The sequence below is a fragment of the Falco rusticolus genome, chromosome 3, assembly GCF_015220075.1.
Source record: "Falco rusticolus isolate bFalRus1 chromosome 3, bFalRus1.pri, whole genome shotgun sequence".
NCBI lineage: Eukaryota > Metazoa > Chordata > Aves > Falconiformes > Falconidae > Falco > Falco rusticolus.
In genome coordinates this window covers 103,910,952-103,931,472 of record NC_051189.1, presented here as the reverse complement: position 1 = coordinate 103,931,472, position 20,521 = coordinate 103,910,952, and the positions used below count along the sequence as shown (strand labels likewise).

General features: G+C 48.0%; 1 protein-coding gene across 2 annotated transcripts in view; it reads left to right on the top strand.

The window, feature by feature from the left end:
* The window catches only part of NOC2L (NOC2 like nucleolar associated transcriptional repressor), a 54,820-nt gene that overhangs the window by 25,158 nt on the left and 9,141 nt on the right, over positions 1–20,521 (top strand). For both annotated transcript variants that reach the window (XM_037380764.1, XM_037380765.1), the window contains 3 exons: positions 4,818–4,961; positions 10,854–10,967; positions 15,905–16,040. In XM_037380764.1, coding sequence (XP_037236661.1) covers positions 4,818–4,961; positions 10,854–10,967; positions 15,905–16,040 — 394 coding nt within the window. The remainder of the gene's footprint in view (positions 1–4,817; positions 4,962–10,853; positions 10,968–15,904; positions 16,041–20,521) is intronic.

Below are 20,521 nucleotides of genomic sequence, written 5' to 3'. Positions count from 1 at the left end.
TGAATGTGCACAGAGCACGATAAAGGTGTTGAAGCTGCTAGTTAAAGTAGTCAAGATGGCCCTCATAATGTGAGGGGAGAGCTGTTTACTTCTTAATTATAGTTTTTCTTTGCATTTTGGGGAATTCATGGGGAGGAAGAGAGGCATTGTATCTAAGTAGGAGGCTGAAGGTGATTGAAAGTGGCTGTGGGATTAGCCGCTGTCTTGGGAGCCAAAGTGGAGAAGAGGGCTGCATAACTGCTGTAGAGACGTGGTTTTGACTAGCGAATGGAGGTGAGTTCTTGGCAATTCAGAGTTGTCCAGACTGGTGTATCGTCTCAGAGCAGTACCTGTGCTCTGTGAGCTCATGTTTCGCCTTGCCTTGCGGCCTCCCTCACATGCTCTCCACAAGATGGCAACCTTCCCTCCCTTCGCGGCATCTCCGCCAGCTGGGGCACTTCTCCCAGAGTCCCTCCGTGCTATACAGTGCTTATCTCCATCCCTCCTCCTTGCTGCACCTGACAGCAGTGCTGCAAAGTAAGTCTCCTTTGACTCTCCTTTGGCATTCCACAGTGCAGGGTGTTCTTCCTAGCTACTTCATGTTTACATACTCTGTTGTCCGCAATAAAACTTCCTAATAGCCCTGTGCACCTGGGGATATTGTGCATAATACTTCCTTAATACCTCGCTAGCTGGGTGCCTTCGGTTTTGCATGAATAGTGACCTCTCTGCTTTGAACAGTAAGATTGCTCAGTACCAACATGCTGGAACTTGTTCCCTCCCTTCCTCCTAGTCCTGTCTATTTTTAACTCACATGGCAGGTGTCATCCAAGATTGGCAGAGGACTAATGTTGTATCCTCCATGGGGACATGAACCTCTACTTTGCTGTCTGCCGTGAGACCTGGCGTCTGCATGCCTTGTGGCTACGATGCCTCTGGTGTGCCTCTGGTGTTGACGTGGGAGCAATGTCTCAGCTGGGACCCACAGACTGCTTGGGAGGCAGATCTCCTTGTTTCTGCTGTATGTAATAGGCTGGCATCTGTCAGGTGCATGACTCTTGGCTGGGTCCCTGCAGCCTGGCACAGGCCATTGCCTAGCTGGCAGTAGGTTGCTTTGGCTAATGTGAGCTGACAGGCACTCTCTGTGCTAGGAGAGCAACTCCTGTGCTTGCTCTCGCTTTGCGTGCTTCTCACTTATTGGCAGAGAACAAGGCCCTTTCCTCTCAGCCAGCAGCTGTTGAGAGCATTGAAGCTGTCGGAGCCGATGTTCTAGCTGGAATGAAAAACGGCTGACGGCCCTCTGGCACCAAGCGCCCTGTGGCTCCCAAACACACCCTGGGACCAGCCTGTATTTCTGCAGAGAATTAATGCTATCAGATTCCTATTTGGCTGCCACTAACCACAGCCTTGTGGCGTCGTCTGCTGGGCTGGGGTGCTGAGGTTAGCTTCCCAAAATCTCACAGTCTTCGGGAAAGTGTGGAGGGGGGAGGCTTTGCTCCTGGAATGGTTCCAGTTAACTGTAAAAATCCATCTGTCCCGATTCTTCCTCCCCGATGAGCTCACGCTTCTCTCAGTGCCGTGTCGCAGGGGCTGTGTTCCAGCTGGCGAGGGTTACATTCCTCATCTTCTGGTCAGCGGCTTTGGGAGAAGCTAGGGTGAACTGCCTTCAAACTGAACTCTAAACCCTCCTTGCCTGGAAGGCAGGAAGCACCCCGGCAGGTCAAAGGGAGGGAGAGCCAGCAGGGCCAGGAGACAGTTCGAAGTCTTCTGTTCTGCCCAGCCTCTGGGATGACCCCATGGTGGTCGCTGTGTCCATAGGCTGGTAAGGAGCTCAGAGTGCAGAGCCTCTGTGGATACTTGGAAGAGACTGCCTCTTCCCTCCTTTAAAGCCCTGACAGAGGTATCACAGAGCAGAGGTGGCAGGTTAAAGGGCAGAACGGCAGGCGTCGATAAGAGGTAGGTACTTCTGGGTGGAGGCAGGGGATGGCATGATCTAGGATGACTTGCAGCTAGATAGAAGGGCAGGAGGTGCCATTTGCCTTGCCAGCAGCCACTCCTACTGCTGCTTGTTCTCTGTCCTGAGTTGAATATTCCCTCTGCTTTTTGTGAGTGGGGGATTTGGCTTGATTTGTGTTCCCTGCAACACACATACCCAGCTGCTTCAGATCATTTATAGTTCCCTGCGTCATTTACAGTAAGAGGAGTTGGGTTTTGCTGTGGTCTATGCTGGTCTAAACCATGGGTGTTTAAGGCTGGCAGTTCGACAGAATCAATCCCGCTAATCACAGAGCTGCTTAGCTAGGAACTGATGTGAGATGTTAATGACATATACACGTACACACATACATGCATGTGTTCTGATTGCTTTTATTCTGGAAAGAGATGATTGTTATATTTGGCAGAGTGGAAAAAGGCATATACAGTGTCCCTTTCTCTCTCTCTCTCTCTCCTCTATCTCCTTTTACCTTCTTGGTTGTGTTCCCTGCCTCGTAACACAGGAGTGAGATCTCATTACGTTTCGTTAATATCTGTGGCAGATAGTGGTGGGACTGTGAGGGATTGCAGGGGTAGGAGAGAGGAGGGGGAAAGAAGATATTGCGCATACGGCTGTGAGAGCAAACACACAACACCAAACTGCACAGATAGAGCCTGAGATTTTGCAGGATTTCTGGTGACACTTCTGCAACAAAAGAAAAATGATAATGTATGTGGCAGCGGATGAAATGGATCTGGGGCTGCAGCTGTGGGGATCAAGTGAGATAAATCGAATGACAAATGCATCTCTCGGCGGAGATAAATATGCAGCACCTATAAAAAAATAAATATTTTAGAAAGAGGGGGGTGAGGGTAGAGACAGGCTTCACCAGCAGAAGTATAGTTTTGCTAAAGGTTTCTTTGTACTTGTTTGATTGGCTGTATGCTTTCTGGAAATGGGGGAAGGTGTTCATTTTAACTCCCATTTTTCTGAGGTCAATGTATGATGGCAGGTGGGTGTGTGCTGGGGATAAAGGGACAAGAGAAGCCTCTGCTGCTAGGTAATTCTCCATGTGTGTAGCAGACAGCAGATCCTGCAACAATATACCCATCAGGAGAGCAGTGTCCTCACAAGAGAGGGCCTAGGTGTAACTGACTGTCACCTCTTGATTAACATTTAATACCTATCCTCTTGGCATGTAAGATCAAGCCAACATGTAGGCTTGACAGGAGGGAGACATCTTTTTCCTTCCTCCAACTGTGTCTTTTGAGGCAGAACATTTGAAGCCATAAGCAGAGAAGGCAGTACTGTATTTGCTGACTGGAAACCCTTTATCTCTACTATGATAGCATCTGCAGGTCCCAGCTGAGATGAAGGTTCCATTGTGGTTAACCATTCTTTTTTGCCTTGTTGGAACTCTTTCTCTGAATCGACTGTCTGTGTAGCGTTTGTGTGTACATATACATGGCCTGAGTAAAGAGCTTGGCCTGCAGAATTTGGACAGCACTCCAGAGGCTTGTACTGGAGCTGGTGAAAAGTGTTAGCAGATAGTGTAGTAAACTGGAATTCAAGCCATGAGTCAATCTGGACACCCCCATCTCTCTTTCTGTCATCAAGATCATCCACTGCTGCCTCAGCTTTTAGTTTGGAGGTGTTAGAACAGTGCAGTGGTGTTGGAGGACAGTTTTTATCGGGAGAGAAAATCTTCTTTGGCAGGGAGAAAAGACGTTTGCTTGTGGATAAGGCTACTGAGATATGAAAAGAAAACAACACAAGAACGTACCGTGTTTGCAATGAAGCCTCATTGTCTGAGAGTAGTGAAGTGTGCTTTGGGTTCAGAGGGAGGGCAGGAACAGATTCTCTGCGAGTAGGATGGTCCTTGCCCTTTCAGACAGCAGTAGGGTTTGTAGTTTCTGTGCAGAGTGGCCCTTGTTCTGAGAGTTACACATAAGGCCTTGGGTCTAAAGGAAAGAATTCTCTAGGCACATGCTGCACAAGTTGCCCACAGAGAGGGTTATTTTGTAAATTTTTGTGTGGTGGCTGTGTGGGTTTGCACTCTTGAAAAATGAGTGGTGCCAGTTGGAGCTAGGTTGGTAAAGTCAGACATTAAGTAAACTTCACCCCATGTGAGACTGCAGATGGCCATTTGTCCTGACCCACAGCCCTGTTGCTGTACCAGCACCAAGTTTTCCCACTGAGCTATGCCAAAGATGCTGACTCCAGTCCACAGACACTTCCACCCCGATTTTAAGTCTCTCCTCAAACTCTGCCTTCAATCCTAGCCATGAGTCTCATCCACAGCCTATTTGATATTCCCATTCCAATATAGACTGGTGTTAATATAGTCTTTAACACACAGACACCTTCCCCCATTCTAATCTCCTCTTCTCTGCGCTTTTGGCCAACTAGCATGCACAGGTATCTCCTGTTCCTGTTCTCTGTGCATCTGGTCCGCAGTCCCTCTTACTGTCAGGCTGAGCAGGAAACTACCAACAGCAGCTAGCAGCTGAGGCCCCAGGGAGCATAGTCTTTTTTCCTGCTGGCTGCTTGAACTCCGTCGATATGTTTTTTTCAGAAAGAAGTAGTGTTAAAGGGTGCAAAGAGCTGGTTTTGAGCAAGGCCTCTGCTGGATTGCATACAAACATCTGACCTGTCACTGCAACGCTTTGCATCCTCTCAGCCCAGGGTGTCAGGACACCCAGGGCTGAGTATGGGTGATACGTTGAAGTATGGTATGCATGGAAGGGAAAAGGCACCCCATGCTGTCTGTCACTGGGGGTGGGAATTGGTTTTTTGCTGATGGGATCTGTTTATGGAAACTATTACGTTGCTTTCATTCTTCCTCTCCTTTTCCTTCTTCCAGTTAAAATCTTTCCTGAAGGAATGCAAAGTTGCCAACTACTGCAAGCCCATCCGGCAGCTCCTGGAGAAACTGCAGGAAAATTCTGCCTACATCGCCAGCAGGCGTCAGAAAGCTACCTTCGGCGTGGCCAGCAGGGAGTCTGTGGTGAGTCTGCTACTTCGATTTGGGCTTCCTGGAAAGACTGTCAGACTCCAGCTGCTGGGGTTGAGCGGGTGGCAGAGGGGGGAGGGACGACAAGATATGGAAACAGTGTGTGGGGTGGGGCAGATGTTCACAAACAACTGAACTTGGCAGGGCTCTGATGCTATAGCTGGCACGACTGTGTAGCCAAGAGCCTCATGGAAAACACAGTCCATAAATTGTACCCTTCTATTATAACACACGTGCATGAAGGCACCTTGCTTTGCTGGGGCATCTCCTTTGCTGAGAGATTTCTTGTGCTTTCATCATCCCATTCCTGATACGTAGGTGCCAGTTCATGCCTAAAGTGATAGGGATGATTCTGCCAACTCTGTAAGCACGTTTACTTCTAGTTTGTAGAGACCAGTCTCCATCAGTGTAGAACCAAACTGTCAGCAGACTAATATTTGGTAGTTTAGGATCCTGGGGCAAACCTTTCCCCATTTTCCTGGGCCTTTGTGGGGACAGAGCTATATAATCAGGAAAGTTGTGAGCCATAAGAACAGTGATCAGGCATCTTGGGTGCTTCACTGGCTTCTCAGCAGAGATGGTGGTATATTCTTCTGTCTGCAGCTGAAGCAATCCAGCCTGCTGAGAAAATGCTGAGCACATTTGACACCTAGAAAGGCTGCAGCGACTCTGGGTGGCTCATAGTGCCTGTGGAGCAGTTGAGTTAAATGTCAGGATTCTACCTTAGTGATGAGATGGAGTGACAAAGGTGATGATGGAGACCCCCCTCTTCTCTTAGGGAGTAAACTGTAGCACAGCTAGAAAACAGTATATTAGAGAGTGTGTTAGCTAGTAGTTGGCCACGTGGCTACCAGGCTGAGAGGTGTTGCCTTTCTCCTTGTTTCTTCTACTCCAGGAGTCTGCCCGCTCTGAGCGAGGTCCTCCTAGGGATGGTGTAGCATATTGTCAGGAGGTTCCTTTCAGTGTCCTTTCCTGAATCTTTTTTGATTTTGCTTTGCTCCACCCTTCTTTGGGGTCCTGTTGACCTGCCTAAACTCTGAGGTATTTGAAATCTAGGCTGTATGTAAACGAAGCTAAAGGGAGGAAGACTCGCTAATGAAGCTTTGTTTGTGTGTCCTTTGGGTTGAACATTTTATCTGTGCCTTTTATCCAGCACAGCAGCCTTTGCAAGCCTGCAGCAGGTAAACTTTGTGTGTGTATACCTCTGTGTGAGAGAGGGTAGTGGGTCTGACTCTTCCTTGTGTGGCAGGAGAGAGGTGAAGACATCTGTCTGCAAGATAATTGATGGGTCAAAGTAGTCTCTTTGGCCACATGGTATTGGAAAGTCTGGAGTTCTGCATCATTGAAAGCTCCACCTGTTGGCATGGAGCTGAGCATGGAACAGAAGTTGCAGTGCAGACTAATTTGTCTTCAGACACTAAGGGTCAGGGACTGCAGGAAAATTAGCCTTTGAAATCCTGACATATCAATGCCAGGACACAGCAGCACTATTCTGGCATTAAGGGGTTGATGGTACTAGGTTTGAAGTGACTAAGTAGTGTTTGGTTCTGTAAATGCCATTCTGGGTTGGACTGCTTTGCTAAAGGAATTATGCTTCCCATCTGGAATGAAGTGGTTAGGGTTTTGCTGTTTAGTATTTGTGGGCAATGCTGTGACCACCCACCCACTCTGCAGAGTGTAGAGATTTCAGCCTTTAGGGCTCCCCATGAAACAGATGAGCTGGGGAAGGTTGTTGGCTAAATAAAACAGGGTTTCCAACAACTCTGCCACTGTCTGCCTTTCCCAGCAACTCTAGCTGCAGTCCCTTGTGTAAGAACTAAATTATTATTTTAACATCTTGTTGCCTGTGTGTCTCCTAGTTGACATTGGTGCATGTGCTTTCCGAGGGACATCTGGGTGGCTGAGTAGCATGCATCAGGCAGGGTTGTCTCTGGAGGGGCAGTAACAGGCAGCCTGCTTTCAGTAAGGGAGGTTGGTAAAGGGAAGCAGGCACCAGTTTGCCAGGCCCGTTTGGAGATGGCTGTTCTGCCATTTAAGGAGACAGAGCAACAGTGCTGTTCTGGGAGGATACCTGGATTGCCTGTGCAATCTGTATTTTTGCACCGTGCTGTTGTTCTGTGGGAGTAGGGAGCCCTTCTTTCCCTTCAGTTAATGGGATATCTTCTGGGAGCAGAGGAAACTGCCCACTCAGTACTTCTGTGGGGTGGAAGAGCCATAGTGGCTTATCTTTTGTGTCCAGAGGGCAAGTTTTGTGCCCAGGTGGCCCTGTGTTTTCCCCCTGTGCCTCTGCAAGCAGATGGTGTAGGTTCCCAATAAGGGCCAAAGCTCCCACAGAGACTGGGCTTCCCAGAACGATTTGGAGTGTCCCTCGAAGTCTGGGTTGAGTTTGCCAGGCTGTCTCCAAGATCTGTGGGGCATTGGCACTTCTTATGGGCAAACGCTGCCAGAAATGCGAAGCGAAAGGGGGGTGAAGGAAGAGGAGGTATTTGCATGTCCCCCTTGCCAGCAAGAGCAATTGATATCAAATGCTCTCTGGTTTTCACATGCATGTGTTTGTGCCTGCTGTGCTGTAGGGAGCAGAGCCCAAATTCTAAGCTAATTCTTCCATGCAGCATGCTGAAATGCAACTTTCATGGGGGGGAATTACAGAGTAGTGGGTGTGATTTATAAAGGTGGATTTTGCCTAAGGGCCTGTATTATATAATTTTAAAGAAGAAACAGCCTGGGGATTGAAGTTAGTGCTGTGGAGGGAGCATGGTGGTGCAATGTTCAACTTAACGTGGAGGGACTGTGGAGGTATCCCTGCTTGCATCCCAGGAGCTGTGGTATGGAGGGATAGGCACTCCAGGTGTGTTCAGCCTGACTTCTTCCACGTTATTTTAAGATTGAGAACTTTACTTTTTTTCTTCTTCTTTTTTTGCAAGAAGCAGATTAATATTTGTCAGTGGTTTTTTGAGAGTACAGTGCTAATAGATTGCTATACTAATTAAGGTTTTTGTGAGGGGAGCCAAAAAACATGGAGCCCGCAGCTGAAGTTGAATCTAGACCCCTAATGTGCAGCTCGGGTTTTAGGTTTGTCTGCGCTAGTGCAGGCCCCTTGGATTGGAAGGGGAAAATGCTGGGAAGCAAAAGGACCTGCAGAGTGTGCCGGGCTGCGTTACAGCTCTCTGGCTCCCAGGCAGACCTTTGTGCTGAGCTGGGCAACCTTCGTTTAAAGAACATTATAGCCCAGCACGCTGTCATGCTTAATGAAATGTGAAGCGAGGCAATGAGCTGATGGAAAGCACTGCCTCATTTCTGTGGGATTTCCAGATCTTCTGCATTCGTCCCCATCTCACGTTTCAGATGGGAGGTTTTTCTGGAGGGTGGGTGATGATCTTGGTTACATCTGTACAGGTGCTAGCACTGGGCTTGATCCGTGCTGGGTGTTGCCTGACAGCACAGTGAGGCAAAAGCAGTAATAGGAGAACTGCAAATGGTTGAAGTGGGTGTGATCACATCCACTCTCTCAAAATTCCTTTTGAGGTGTTCTGACTAGAAAGACGGGAGTGTTTTAATGGTCTTTTTTATCTCTGGATTCCAGCACACCTTAAAACTGAAATAACTGTATCAGGCAGAACAAATAGACACTTGCCCTCTGTAAGAAGAGTCTTTCTCAGAAGCTGTCCATACCAAACACCATCAACAAATTGCCTGATTACAGCTGGCAGCCTGATATGAGCCTGATCTATAAATGGGGTGGCTTTGTATTCCTCAGGAATTGCTGCTCTTGCCATAGCGGTGGGTCAGATTGATGGTAAAGCTGTGCTGTCTGCTGGCTGGCGTCTCTGCTAGCAAGTGCTGCTGGAGTCAGTGGTACATCAGCTGTGCTTACAGTCAGCCTGCCGGGGAGGAGACCAGGGAGCAGATGCAGGCTCCAGCCGTGCAGACCTGGAGCCGTGCTACAAACAATCCTGTAGGGACTGAGTCTGGGACCCACGATTATCAGAAAGGGCCTGTTTGGCTTGATGCAATATTGATAGCGCTTGTTGTAGGATGCATAAATAGATTCTACACCATTAGAGTGCAGGTGACACAAGGTGGTCACCATTTAATTGCCAAAGTTCAGCTCCTGGTGCCAACTGCAGAGACCACAGATTGTCTCCGCTTCCCTCACAGTGATGAGCCAAATCAAGCTGGTGTAGGCCGATGTATTTCACTGCACAATATATACCAAGTATTTGCTTGTTTGTGTAAGCCGGGAGCTCTGCACTGCTATCCATGGCAGAGACCTGCTCCTTCTATCTTGTTCATACGCTGCTCTTCAAAGAAACTTCTTCCCATACTTGGCTCACAGGCTGCAGTGTACACACCATAGCTCCCTAGTTTTGTGGCTCAGCTCCCCAGAAGCAGTTGATTTGAGATCTGCTGAGGAATATTTGAGCTGCTGCTGTGTTTTCTGCTGTGAAGATGGTCTGGCCTTTTGTTCCCACCCTCAAACAGGGGCATTGTGTACACACAGATGCCCACAGAGAGCTCCAGATTTGTTCTCAGCCCTGGATTCAGGATACTCTTTTTCCATCTGTATTGACCCTTGAGTGTATCTATGCTAACCTTTGTTGCTGTTGCTTGTTCCCTTCCTCCTTTGCCTGTTTCAGTTCTTACCTGTATGTCTTTCTGAACGCATTAGATTGACTTTTTACTGTGGGGTAATGCAAAGCCTCTGGGCACTGTGGTAATCCAGTTAACAGGTACAGTTCTGGTAAGTTAAAGGGATGTTGGCAGGTTAAGAAGAATGTATTTTAATATGACATACCACCCGCGTTTCAACACTAACATGCCAAATGATTGAAGCGTAAAAGAATTTTTAACCATCTAATTTGCTTCCCACCGTTTACGGTGTCTGCACCTTCTTGTTCTCCCTCTTTGGACAGCGGAAACAGGCTCAGCACTTTGTGCTCTGCTCTCTCAAGGTTGGGATGAGTCCAAGACCCTGCGGGGGAATGTTTGTTTCAAAAATAAACACTTGGCTGTAGAACAGGGGGAACAGGCAATCAGACGTCTTTGGTACTTAGGTCTTGTAAATACTTGCGTGAGGTTTCTGAATTAAAAAGCAAGAACTGAACAAGTGATCAAATGCCTCTGTAGAAGGAGTAGAGGACACATTTTGTCCTGATAGGTCCTCTGATCTGTCCCTTTGATTCCTACTTTCAGATTTCAGAAGTAATTTCTTTTTCATTACAGTAGGCTGCAACATCTGACTTTACTTCTGTGTCAGTGTCTTCTCACTAGTGCTGGAGTAGAAGTGAATGTTCAAGGCCAAGATAGTAGTAGTGGATCCCAGAAGGCATTAAGCTGATTTTAGGAGGAGCCTATCGTGAGGTCTCAGCAATTCTGGGACTCAGGCCTCTTCTAGAATGGAGGAATAGGAATCTGGGAACCCACGTTTCAGACCACCATGCTGAGAAAATCTGGTGATCTTCCATAAGCTAAAGCATCTTACGCACCACCACACAGATGCTCCTTTGTGAGGATTTTATGCTGTCCTTCAGTGCCATTGGTATCCTGTGCTTTGGTATTGCATAAATAAGCTGTTGCATTGGCCACCCTGTCCATTTCATCTTTGGGCTTGCTTTGATTTCTCTGCAGTGCCCGGGCATTGCTTTACCTAAGGGAAGTTGTCAGTCACACCACTCCTGACCCACTAGTTGCTTAAATGACTGTGTCTGAATTCACACTTAGTCCTGCTGGCATCTTAGTTATGGTTGTCGATTTCCCACCCAGGAGCTTGGAAAAGGTGGTTTGGGGAAGGGTCTTAACCTCTGCTCTTGACTCCCTGCGCTTGCCAGTTTTATTGGAAAACTGCTTTGAAAACCTTTCTTAAATTTGCACCCCCTTTCTCCACAGGAACAATGGGAGAAGCAGGTCAAAGAGGAGGGGACACCTCTGACCAAGTATTATACTCAGTGGAAGAAGCTAAGAGAGAAGGAGATTCAACTGGAAATCAGCGGCAAAGAAAGAGTAAGAATGAAATGCCTAACTTATTGAACATCATCTGTGCCATGGGTAGACAAGAGAGCCATGTTCTGGCAGCAGGATGGTGCTGGTCAAAACCAGCTCCACGGTGTGAGCTGAAATTGGCTTGAGCTGTGTGAGCGCATAGGCTGAGCATTCTTGGAAAGAGCATGGGCTGGTGTCTTCAGCTCCCTGCAGATTTGTCTTGCTGGGATCTCTAGGAGCAACATCTGTGTCCCCTGCCTGTAGCCTGCTCATTTGCCCAAGTTAATAGAGGACAGTGAGATAGGATGAATTAGTGCTAGGGTGAATTTCCCTCTGCCTCTGTTTAGGCTTATGCTGTTCAAGACTCATTGTAATTCAAGGCTAGGAAGCCGAGGACGGTACTGACAGAGCAATTGTGTGTACTGGCAGGGGTGGGTTGGATAACAGATTCGGTTGTGTGGGCACCTGGGGCAATAGCCTTGTGGATGTTGTGTTGCTTCTGGAACAAGCATTTGATGTAGTTTCAAAGTTTAGACTGTACACGCAGTTTGTGTTCTGTGTGTTCATCCCCACATTCATGGACCTTCTCACATTGCTTTGGGCAGTTTGCATCACATCTTGCAAATTGCACTGCTTTCTTGATAGCAAAACAGTGTGGGTAGAGCTTGTGTAGGTCTTTAGCTCTTTTGCCAGCTCTGCAGAATGTGACTGGATTGCCATGCTGAAACCTAACTTTGCAAGAAAGTAGAGAGGGGAAAGTGCCTCCCTTCTTAGCAGAGGGAATATCAGAGATGAGTTCTGTTTGCATTTTCTTATTTTACTCAGGTGGGGGTGGCTGTTTGCGAGGTAGGATTTGCTGTCTGGACAGAAGTGTTCAGACTGCCATTTCCCACATCTTCTGCCCAAGGGAAGGCTCCTTGGCTGTTCCGCATGGCACTGCACTCCAAGATGCAGAAGGTGGGGGTGGGAGCTTGCTTACATTAGGAGTCTAAAGGAAAGCTGTCTTGATGCTAATGCAATGAAAGTAGCTGAGCTAGGCTCTTGGCCAGGGAGCAGGAAATAGATATAATTGGTTCTCCAGCGTATGGTGGGGAACAATTAAAATAATCGATGGGACATGAAGATGATTGGCTCTGAGACAAGTCCCAGAGTGTGGCAGAAGACCTGGAAGATTACAGAAATGCTCAGTATCATGTAGCATCCAAAGGTAAGAGCAGGAGGCTGAAATTTCCTGGGGCAACCATGCAGAGGGAACAAAAAACACACCTGTTTTCTGTGCAACCCCATCAGGAGAATGTGGCCTTTGCAGAAAGGAAATTGGAGGCAGGGGAGGGGAGCTAAGAAACAGCAAGAAGCGATGGCTGTGAGCAGGGCTAATCTCTTGCCCAAAACTGGCCCTGCTGGCATGAGCTGACACTTTCAAGGTACTGAAGCAGCTATCACAAGGGGAGAGATCAGCCCTCACTGTAGACAAGCCCCCACCTCATTTTAAAGGGGGGAGGGGAGCTGGAGCTCCTGGGGGTGGCCAGGACCAGCTGAGGTGGAGAGCTCCCAGTCAGGGGGATTACTTTGGTATAGTAGGGCTCAAGACAGTGACTTCTGAAACCAGGGCAAATCTGAAAAGCAGTGACAGGGACTTGTTTTCTCTTGGAGAAAGTGGGCTGAACAGATAAACTGGAGAGAGAGACAGACTTTGGAATTAGCTTTCTGAAAAGCCTGTGGCTGCCTGGCATCTTTGCTTGGTGAATGGGGCCGTTGTCTCTCTCGGTGGGGACTGCTAGCTTAATGATGCAGCATTGTGAGCCCCAGCAGGAGAGTGAACACCATGAGGCCCATTAGGGCTGAGAAAATCCATGTCCCATTAGCAGCCATTGGGGGGAAAAAATAACAACAGAAAAAATCAGCCTGGCTCTCAGCTGCTACGAGCTGCAGCTTGCCTTGTATAACAACGCTGACCCTGTCTGCCCATTCCATTTGCTTTTTCCAATGGTTTTTAACGGGATGTAGACTAATCGGCTTCGTGAGACTCAGTAGATAGTAACCCTCTAGCTGGAGATTAAAAGACTGGCCCCCAAATTACCTAATTACTGCTACTGTGTGATGAACATAGGCTGTATCTGTGAGCTGTGGCTCAGTAAAAATCTCATTCCTTTGCTTTGTGATCACCCCGCAGCTAGTAGGGTTTTCTGCTGCCTTTACTTTGAGGTGCCCATCTTGAAGGCACTCCTGTGGAGCCTTATAATGGTGGAGGTAGCACAACTCGGGATGATTCAACACCAGGTCCTTTTTAATATGCTCAGGTTGGGTTCAGCCAGGACTGATGTCACCCAAAACTGTAGGCTGCCTTTGGAAATGGGGACTTTTCCCAGGCTGTATGAAAATACGAAGTCCAAACTGACAGCCTCTGCTCCCGGCTGTACATGCCCTGCACAGGATACTGGAGAAATTTTTCACAGTGATAAGTTTCTCTCTTTTGCTCCCTTGAATTGGAGAAGACTGTTCCACATCACGTTCATGAGACGTTTTACTCATACACAGCTCCATTTCCACATTAAACCTACTAAGTGCTGTGTTCCATGGAGACTTCCCATGTTCAGGATGTGTGAGGAGGGCCAGTAAGACCTTGGATTATTTTTGCATTTTATTTAATGCTGCTGAGGAATAACAGTGACTGGGGTCATGGAGAAAAGGACTAGACAACAGTGACTTGGGCAGTTGATGCAGCAGTTTTTTGTTGTCAAAACTGTGTTTCTGCTTCTGTTTGTGACACTTTCAACCTCAGTTATTTCCTGGTTAGGCATCACTGGGCTCGCTGCTGCTGTTGAAGAGTGATAGCTACCCATGCTGCCAGACAGGGATTCTGCAGGTAGCATGGCTGTTGGTGCAGAAGAAGGCCCAAAGGTGCTGCCTGTGACTGTGAGAACCTCCAGAGTCGGCTCAGTTGTACTGATGACATGCCGCAGGCTACAGTTCCCAGTACCTGGGAGGGTACTTCTGAGGAGTGACATCTCTGGGACATGAGAGGCCTTGACCCATATGGAACTACTGAGAAAGGACATGGTAGTCCAGGTCTTGGGCTGCAGAAAGCACCAGTGCTTCTCCCCAGGGCTGAGATGATGGCAGCATGACCTGGCTGGGGCGCTTGAAGAGGCAAGGAATGTATAAACCGAAAGGGATCAGATATGTGCACTGTGTTTGTGATCACAGCCTAATGCTGGGTTGGAAACATAGCTGCTGATATATTTTAGCTTCTGAGACCTTTGTGTTTTATTTCTGGAGCCTCTAATGGAATCTCTGTTTCTGGAGCATCTCCCTCTGCCCTCCCACCTTCCATAAAATTACATGCTAGAACAAATGAGAGGAGTGAAGCAAGTCTCGTCCACCAAAACTGGTAGAGGCCAAGGAAAATGTTTTCACCCTAGCAGCTCCCCTGCCCCATGATAGAGCTTTCTGAAGCATAGCCACTCTAGGAAAGAGGATGGTTACAGTATGTCATTAGGTCAGCTGAGGGCAGCCATTTGGCAGTGACTCTGGATTGTTGCTCTTGCTGCGTTTTGCTTCCCAGATCTCTTCTCTAGCATGCAATGACTGCTGTTTGGAAAGCCAGTCATGCGCTGCTTTCTTCACGCATCTTCCCAGCACAGAGGCTGCTCAGCAGGTCTCTTCAGGGCTGGTGGAAGGAAAGGCATCTCATAGTGGAGAAGAGCAGGTGGGAAGATGATTCAAAATTAGGACCCTGCAAACGGTGGTTGGTGATTTGCTTCCCTCTCCCCTTCTCTGGTCAGCTTTTGACTTTCCAGCCTGGTGCTGCAGGTTATTGCTTGTAAGTGCTCAGCTCCCAGAATCAATATTGCCCAGCTGGGGATCATAACCGTGAAACAGGCTGGGAGAAATTGCTGGAATTGGCTGCAAGAGCAAATCCGGGTCTCTGTGTCTCTCAGTGTTTCCCCCCCCAACTCTTTCTGTCTGCTGAGAGCTGTCTTTCTATGTAGACTCTGCTTTGCTGCTTTTCCCGCTGGGGGAAGCTCACAGGAGGGTTGAAGTGGATGTGGTCATAGAAGAGTGTGTTGAGGGGTGGTCTGTCTGGTGGGAAAGCAAATGAGTTATTACTTGCAGGGCGAATGTTTCCAAGCAAGCTAATGTGTGCTAATGCATGAGTGCTTCCCAGGAGGTGTGCAGCCAGGAATGGGCAGCAGGCAGTTGATGTTCAGAGAGCACTTGGGATTTAATTTGCATTCTGATTATCTTTGCCCTGCTGGCCTGAGCCCTGCAAGTAAATCCTCCCCCTAATCCCCCTCTAGAGAGGTGTAAAGAGCAGTGAGGTGGTGTCAATTGCAAGTACTTAATGGCATTGATATTGGCTGTCTGCAGCAGCAAGGCTCTTGGCCCATTGATCCCCATCAGGGCTAGTAACCGGCTAGTAACTGGGGAAGCCATGGTGTAGACAGACCTTAAGCATCCTCAGCACCTTGCCATTTAACTGCTGAAATCTGCAGCTGAAAAGACAGTGCCTTTGCTATAGCTGTCACAGGTTTTGGTGCTGGTGGAAATCTGCCACTTCAGAGATGACCAGCACAGTCTTGCTTGATTGTGCTTGGCTGCCCAAGCTCACAGGGTCTGCATGGCTTTCAGTCCAGAGATCTAGGACAGCCAGCTTGTCATGGATGCCTTGCATTTTTATCCATGTTAAGGTACCAGCAGTAGATGGCCCGTTAGCAAAAGTACTTTATTGAGTAAAGATCAATAGAGCAGTGGTGCTTTGCGTGTATCATTCACCTTTGTAACTGACTCACAAATCTTTCTGTTGCTCCCCTAGTTGGCAGCAAGGCAGACCCAAATGTTCTTGGCAGTGTGGCTTACACATACTGGACAAAGCCAAGTTCCTGTGTAAGCTCAGCGTTTTATGTTTGAAAGTACAAATTAAGGTTGTTCTTACTCTTGGTTTTGTTTTTTTCCAGCTTGAAGACTTGAACTTCCCAGAAATTAAGCGTAAGAAGCAAAATGAAAGCAAAGAGGAAGATAAGAAGGAATTCAAGGACCTCTTTGAGCTGGACAGTGACTCTGATGAGGAGAATGTCGGATTGCCTATAAAAGGTATGCCCAGCCCCATAGCTCCTCCTTGTCCAGAATTCTGTAGGGCTCTGTCCTAAGGGGGATGTGTGCTGGCTGTGTTGGGTTCGAAAGATACACTGTCAGAGAGAGAGCGGGATGATGATGCTGCTTTTTGGAGGCATTTTAAAGTGACAGGCAGAAGGGGGTTGGGAGGCTTTTATCTTTCTCTCCCTCTCCTACTTTGTCAGTCCAGCTCATTTTAAAGTTTTAGTCCTGCAGTCTTTTTCTGTACATGACCCATCATCTGTCCTTTCCTTAGCACCTTTGTTTTGTCATGATAGCCCAAGAACCGGAGGAGGTTTGGCTGAACACAGACCTGGCTTTCAAAGGCTTCAAAGTAGCAGCTATGGTTCATACTGTAATTCCCAAAGAGTGAGTTCTCCTTCTTGTGCTTATAACCTGTGCAGGTTCTGGACTGAAGTCTTACCTTGGAGAATGCAAAAGTGTTTTCACTTTTCTTGCACCACGAGTGGAGGTGCACAAGTCCATGTTTTGTTTCTGCACTGATAAAAGAGGAATAAGAATGTTGTTCTACCTGACAGCATGCTGGATCTTTGCTGTATATGTCATTGCAAACAATAGCTATCGCAGGGGCTGGCTACCAGAACAAGGATCTTCGATGGAAGAATGATTATCCTCTCTTTGTGTGCACTTCTGATTTATTTATTTTATAGTGACTGACATTGCAAGTATTTTGGACAAGCCAAGAAGTGTAGAGCCCCTGGAGAAAATGGAGTGATGTCACTCTCTGGCTGTGACCACGAGGGGGCCACAGTAAATTGTGGAACCTGCCTAAGAAGTTCACCGCATAGTCTGAGGAAAAACTTAAATGTTCTTTTTATAATTTGCAATGTTTGGGATTTCACAGGTTTTCTGAATGCATTGTTATTCATATAGTAGGGCGACTTGCAGGAATATGGAGTTTTCTTGTTCGGAGCTTTAATCTACAGATAAAATCCTAGTCTGTCAGATGCATTGTAAGGCACGAGGATAAATCTTGAGGCCACAGAACCAATGAGCATGGTCTCCCTCACAGGCATCTGTGACACAGGAGGAAGGAAAGGTTGGAAAACTCTTGTTTGATGACTTGAGGTTGAAGTCAGTGAAGTTTTGTAGGTGACCCAGCAAAGAACGGGAGGAGAGCAAAAGTGAGCACATGGCCCACCAAGGTACTGACAGATCAGTGTGACATCAAAATGATTTGCTGAGATACATCCTTGCGATCTGGGGTTGTCCTGCCTGCCGTATGAGTCAACGCCTCAGAAGAATCCCGGTGGGCTCTAAAAATCAGTGATAACTGCAGTTCCAAAGGCAGGTTACTGGGAGCCAGGGAGACCCAGGGTCTCTTCTTCTGCTTCCCAGGAACTGACTTTTATGTACACTTGGGAGGTTTCTTGGACTGATGGATTTCTGGATGTACACTGGGACTCTGAGGCATGTCCATGATGGATGTTACTCATGATACAATATCTGTGACAGCTGTCTGTCTGGCACCTAAAGTATACAGTTTCCACCTTGTTTCTGATGGCTGCTTGGTCACTGTAGAAATCAGTTGAATGTGAAGGTTTGCAATCTACTTGTTAGGCATGGCTTATAGCCCCCTGCCTGTTCATATGCTTGTGACATCTGTCCATTAGGTTCTTGGGCAGCTTTAAGGGGCTGACATATATTGTGAAGCGAGCGCAAATGAGGACTGAGGTCCACGTGATCTGTCAAAGGGCTCTCCCTGCTCTGTATCTGGTCGTGGTATCTAGTCACAGAGCATGCATCAGCACTGCAGTGTCAGTAATGAGTCTTGCCTTCCAACATTCCTGGGTCAGCTGCCTCTCCCATAGCCTTTGTTCTTAGTAGGGTGTTTTCTGGAGGGAGGAAACAGGCCCTGAAGGCAATTTCCATCTCAAGGAGCAACTGTGCTCAGCCCTACCGTGGATCCTGAGGTGCTGGGTGGAGGCAGCAGAGCACTTGGTCTGTACTGTAGTATAGGGTGAAGTCCCCTTCAGACAATGGTGTGGCTCTGCAGTGAGAAAGGGACAGGGAACAGGGAGGCTGGGAAAAGTGCCTGTGTCTTGGGAGATGCATACAATGAGCTCTTGTTCTTACTCTGTGTGGGGTGTGAGATGTTCCCAGCCGTGCTCAGCATTCAGTAAATGTCAAAGCTGGCTGCAGATGGAAGTCAGAGAAGCCAGTGCTTCAGTTTGCTGCAGTTCCCTGTCTTTGTGGCCATTGTTCTACTGGGTGGTCAGATGCCCTGCAGCTGCTATGGCCTGTGTATTTGCCTCTTTACCTGTGAGGTTTGAAGGCATAACAATCTCCTCTTTTCAAATAAGGCAAAAGGAGAGTCTAGGACAATAGAAGGACTTTGGTTCATCTTGAGTCAGCCTCAGACTACTTCCAAGAGAGACATGTTGAGCAGCTGATGGCAGAAATCTAGGCAGGAAGATAAGACTGCCCTGGATGAACCTTCTGGGAGAGGAAAACAAGAAATATAGCTAAGAATGCCCGATGATGCTGACCTCCTTGAAAAGTGGCAGGGCAAGACAGGTTGGTGCTATGAAAGTAGCTGTGGCACTGATATGTTGTGGGGGTCTGGGAAGGTTATCAGAGCAGAGATCAGCCCTTCTGACACAACACTACTTCCAGACATGGATAGGAAGAGATGGGGCTGGTAGACTGTGCCCTCCTCCCTGCTCTGGGAATGGAAGCCCGGGCATCATTTAGGAGTGCCAAGGCTGATGTGGGAAAAGATTCACTGGAAAGCTCAGCCATACCCAGAGACATCCATGCTTTCCTCATTAGCAAGGCTTAGCAGCAGCACCCAAAACTCTGTTCAAAGTTCTTACTGGTAAGAGCCAGTTCCAGAGTCCTGGGGATGTGTAGGTCTCTGTGGAAAAGGGGGAGGGAGGGACTTCTGGAAGGAAAGAGTTCCCTGTCAGAAAAGTCCTGGCTACATAGTTGCAGCGGTTGTTCTGAACTCATCCTCTTAGGCAGCCCCATGGGTTAAATCTGTGAGCGTGGTTGCCCTGGTCTGGAAAATGCTCCTCCCCCTGATGATGACTACATAAAAATCTGAACTTCAGAACCTGCTGCTGGTGCAGCATCATTGTGGCTTTCTGGTGGAATGTTGGGTATGGAAGCATAGTGAAAAGGGCTCCCATCTCTCACCTACCACAGCATTTGGCTTGGTAGAGTCTTTCCTATGTTGACAGGATGTTTTTCTTCTGATTAGTAATTGTTTGGCCTGTCAGGTCCCAGACCAAATTCATGAGAGTGGAAAACTGCTTGCTAAAAGCCTAATCATCAGTTTTCTGTTATTTAGCTGCTGTTCAAAGCCCACTATTTATTTTTATTTAAATTAGGTGTTGTATCAGGGAAATGTTGATTTCAGTTTACACTGTCCCTAATCTTTCTGGAAGAGGGTAGGCCTGGAGAGTGTTCTTGGGTTAACTATTACTACCCAGAACATCTTGCTCATTAACTAACTTCTGCCTTCTGAGGCACTTTTGAAGATCTTTGTATTTCTCACAGCAGAGCAGGCTTCTGAAGAGCTCTTTCCAGTCCCAGGCAGGGAGGGAATGGCATGCTTCTCCCAGACTGAGAGGGTTGGGGAGCTCTCACAGTTTGCCATTATTCATTCCGGGCGGGGGAGGCAAAGGGAGGCAATGAAAAGTGTCCCTGCATGTGGGAGCAGGGGTAATGTGCAGATCCTATTGTCCTCCAGCAGCACTGGTGCGGTTGTGTATTACCTTCCCTTCTGTTCTGAGCGTCCCCCTCTTGTCCACCCCCACCTCCACCATTTTCATCTGTGCTGTAGCAGAGAAGGGATATTTGCTGCATCCAGCCCCTGGCACTGCTGCAGGAAATGGCCACCAGCAGACTGGTGTTTGCAGCTCGAGCAGCCTTTGGCCCCAGTGTGCTGCTCCCAGATGGGAACCACCCGCCCCTGCTCTCCTCCCACTGGGGAGCAGCAGCAGCGGCAGCATCTGTCAGAGGCACCTGCTTCGGAACCCTCCTGGAACAGCATCCCTCAAGCAGGCAAGGAGAGGCCACTGGGGACTGCTCTGGAGTTGAACAGGAAGCATCCTAGATTTCCCAGAAAGTAGGAGAGACTGTGGCACAGGCTGAGGAGCAGATTCAGATGCGGTAGGTTCCTGTGGGGAGAATTGGTGTGGACATAACATTGCGGTAATGGATTCTCACAGGGCAGGTGCTCCTGGAGGTATCCTTGGAGTGATTCCACAGTGGCAGTCAGCTCCAGCCAGGTGTTACAGCCACGAATCTTTCTGCCCTTCAGCTCCAGGGCTGCACTATAATTGCATGTGTTGAGGAGAGGGATAAAGGGCAGGTGCATAAAGATGCAGGTGCCAGCTAAACACCTCCAGTGCTCTTGCAATATATGGAGGCAACTAGGAAAGAGGAAAAAGTGTGTTCAGGGCAGGGCGTTCAGCAGCTTAGAGATGTTCTGA